The 3644-nt window shown below is 36.8% G+C and overlaps 1 protein-coding gene across 1 annotated transcript; it reads left to right on the top strand.

Moving 5' to 3' along the window:
- The first annotated feature begins 423 nt into the window (after positions 1 to 423).
- Positions 424 to 2690, top strand: LOC104525139 (microsomal glutathione S-transferase 1-like). The gene is made up of 2 exons (XM_010168209.1): positions 424 to 549; positions 2592 to 2690. Exons 1-2 carry the CDS (start codon positions 424 to 426, stop codon positions 2688 to 2690), a joined length of 225 nt encoding a protein of 74 aa, XP_010166511.1.
- Positions 2691 to 3644: the final 954 nt, after the last annotated feature.

The raw sequence follows: 3644 nt of genomic DNA on the forward strand, positions 1-3644 counted from the left end.
CACTCTTTCTGTCCTGCTAACTGCTTGGGGAAATTAACTCATATAAAAGAATGGTTCTAAAATTGCTCTAGCTCCTTGTGTTATTTCAAAATTTCTGTGACTAAATTTTGTTTCTGCAATTACGTTAAATATTTTGGTGGTTTATATTTTGGCAGTTTAATAAGGAGATATAATGGAAGTGAAATATTGAATGTTAATATAATTTCTTATCTTAAAGTATTATGTTATGCCGTTGTGAAAATCAAAAGGAAAAATAAATTTGTTTGAAAATAAACTTTTCACAGTGGCAAAGTTGTGTTGTCATTGCAGTGATGCTAAATAAAAAAAAGATTCTGCTGACAATCTGTTTGTCAGAACTTTGAGTTGCTATGATGTTAGCTGAACTTTAATGTTTTTTAGAGGTCATCAGTGGGAAGTGGAGAAATGGCTAAATTGACCCAGTTAATTGACAATGAAGTCTTCCGGGCTTATGCTACTTATACAGTTATTGTTCTTCTAAAAATGATGCTAATGAGTCTTATAACAGCATACTTCAGAATCACAAGAAAGGTAAGAAATTTGGAATACTGTCTGGTAGAATAGACTGAAATTTGTATTGAAATACAGAGATACACAGGTGTTCTTTGTCTTCCTCCTTCCTCCTCTAATGATGTTCTGAGTTTGGTGTGTTGATGCTTTGTTGGTCTCAAATGGGCAGCATCAGTAACCTAATTATGAGATAATTATGAAACTATATCTTACAGTTTTATTTGACTTACTCTACCCTTCTAAAACATTTCTGTTGTTTTTAAATAAGAGTTTTTTGTAACTGTAATTTCCAGTGTCTTCTGCAGAAAGGTGGTGTCCTGGGTACCCAATTTATAAAGCAAATAAAGTGTGGTATGGAGCCATGTTACATGAATAACCAACTAGCAGGGTCAGAAGAGGGGGTGCAGAGTGGATTTGTATGCATCTATAACCCTGTCATCCAGTAATTCTAAAGCTCTTTTTATTCCTTAATTGTTTTAGCCTTCCCTTTGTAGGTAGGTCGTTATCTAAAAAAAACCCTGAATTTTTTTCTGGAATGAGAGGCAGGCTGAAAATTTATGTGGATTGATGTGTAGGCTAGATAAGTATATGAAAGATGCACTGAGTTTTACTAAATAATGCAGAAGCTTCATCTAGCTTAGGAGAGAGTGCTCGTGGGAAACACTGTGGTGTGTCTGCCCTATTCTGGGTCTTCTCTAGGCACCTGCTCATGGTCACTGTTGGAAACACTTGGGCCTGGGCTGAAAGAGCCCTGTATGACTGTTCCTGTGAGATCTGCTTCTGCAAGACAATGTGCTCTTCAAGGGTTTTGACACAGTCCTTTCATTAAAATGCTGCTTTTTGTTCCTGCTGGGTGCAAGAGAATCCGGCTGAACCATTCTGTTGTTCATGACCTAAGAGCACAGCATTTGAGCTACTGCTGGTTTTCTAACAGCTCTCTAGGTCTTTGGCAGAGCTGGACGTTTGGGTACAGTAGAGCACACAGCCTGTCCCAGGTGTCTGTGTCGTAACTTTACTTCCTTTTGCTCTTGCACAATCACATCAGCTCTACTGGCCCTATATATATAGATCCAGTGGAGTCCTGTATTATTGCTTATATCATGTTTTGATCCATATGTATGCAGGTAGGGCCTTCATGAATTTGGAGTACTTGGTTTTCTTATGACAGTAATATTACAAACAGAAAAATCAGTAAAGTAATTTTAATTTCCTATTTAATATAAAAAGTCTTTAAAATGTTATGAAAAAATGGAGGAAAGTGGTTAGTGGAGCAAGAGAAGGTAAAATATTGCTGATGCTGATACTGTTAATGTGTTTCCAGAATTTTGAGGCCGGGATGTTTCACAGAAAGGGACCAAAGCTGCATCAGAAAGCAATCTTATAGCTTTCCTAAAATCAAAAGGTTTCTTGACTTAGGCCTCCCTAACCTGAAAAGTCCGCAGAATTTGTGTGTTACTACATGTGTCAGCAAGGAACATCTACTGCAGTCTGCATTAACTGAATTAAATGTTGTTTTCAAGTAGTGTCTTACAGCATTTGCAGCTAATAACATGTCATATAAGTGGAAAAAATTATACCTAAGAGGAAAGGGAGAAACTTATTTGGTCATAAATGAGGATGGGAGGAAGAATTTTTGTGTAAACTTCTGAAGAAGGAGGGGATCCAAAAGGGCTTTCAGATAATTTTTCAAGAATAGTGAAAAAGAGATTTAGGCAGCACAGGCCATAGTTCTACCTTCCAGGTCCCTGTGTTCCTTCAGCTCATGGCATTACTTCAAGCTGAGCATCATTCATCTGCTGTGCTTGTCCATCTTACAAGAAGCCTTTATCAACATGCATAAATTACCTTACATTAATTTGTCAGCATGCAAGCTACATACAGGCTAGGCTCAAGCAAACAGTAATGCAGGGAATGGTATATTGCTCCCTGTGCATTTAACTTCAGGTAAGTTATGTGAGGCTATAGAGACATTAGTAAAAAGAGTGACCTTTATAGCAAACTGCCTTGACTAGAAAAAAACATTCTGGCTTCTAACATCTCCTGTGTGTTTCTGTTTGAAATAGGCATTTGCCAACCCAGAAGATACAGCGTCATTGGGAAAAGGTGAGAGTGCTAAAAAATATCTCCGGACTGATGCAGATGTCGAACGTGTACGCAGGTAATGCATAGGAGTCTTTAAAAACTATTTTAAATAGCAGAATAACACGAAATCTAGGAATTAAATTCACCCCATTAACTTTGGCAAGCCTGTGTATGTTTTATGTTGTTTTAGGTAGTAATCTAGTACATTAATTTGTTTAAATGAACAAACCATTCCACATTCAAAGAGTCAGCGTGCATACTAAAACTAGTAAGTCATTGTCTGGTTAGAGCAGCTAACTTTCATAGTATCCTGTACACATGGGGAACTGATGAGGAGTTTGTAAAATACGACTCTTAAGTTGATTTAGCGTGAAGCACTGTCCCTTAAGCGTAAATCAGCTTTACATGATTTGAACACAGGTTGCAATAGTAGCATCTTTTCCTAAAGTGTAAGGAAATAACCAAGAGAAGAGGAGTAAAACTATGTTAAAGTCGTGGAACTCCAGAGTTGTAATGAGCATTAATTTGGCAAATTGTACAGAGTGGGAGTCAAAGCCTGTGCGCTTTTTTGCTGGATTCGATCGAGGTTACTCACTCGTGTGTCCATTCTACAGGAAGTTCACCATCCTTCTGGAATAATGCTGTTATTAAAAATAGAACCTGCGGTGTATGTATTTTGTTTTTCAAGATTCACAGCAGAATCTAAACTGTATTTCAGTGAGCTAAATGTTGCTGCTTATTTATTTAGCTCATGGCAAAATTTTCTCTTACCAAAATCATCACTTTTGAGATACTGTTTGATACACCTGGGCTAACAAGGAAAGCTTTACTGGAATGCTTCTCCATCATTATTCCTTAATGAAGCTAACAGTTTATTTACTATATTTTTTTTTTAATACCAGAAACTTGAATATGAATGAACTGTTCTCATTCTTGAAAATAAGTATCAGCTCTGATTTCAGAATAGTGCATCCTTGCAAGTGTAGATGACTGTGGTTCCATGAAGGCTATATTATATATATTTTTATATAATA

This window comes from Antrostomus carolinensis, unplaced genomic scaffold (assembly GCF_000700745.2).
Source record: "Antrostomus carolinensis isolate BGI_N321 unplaced genomic scaffold, ASM70074v2 scaffold29985, whole genome shotgun sequence".
NCBI classification, from domain to species: Eukaryota; Metazoa; Chordata; class Aves; order Caprimulgiformes; family Caprimulgidae; genus Antrostomus; species Antrostomus carolinensis.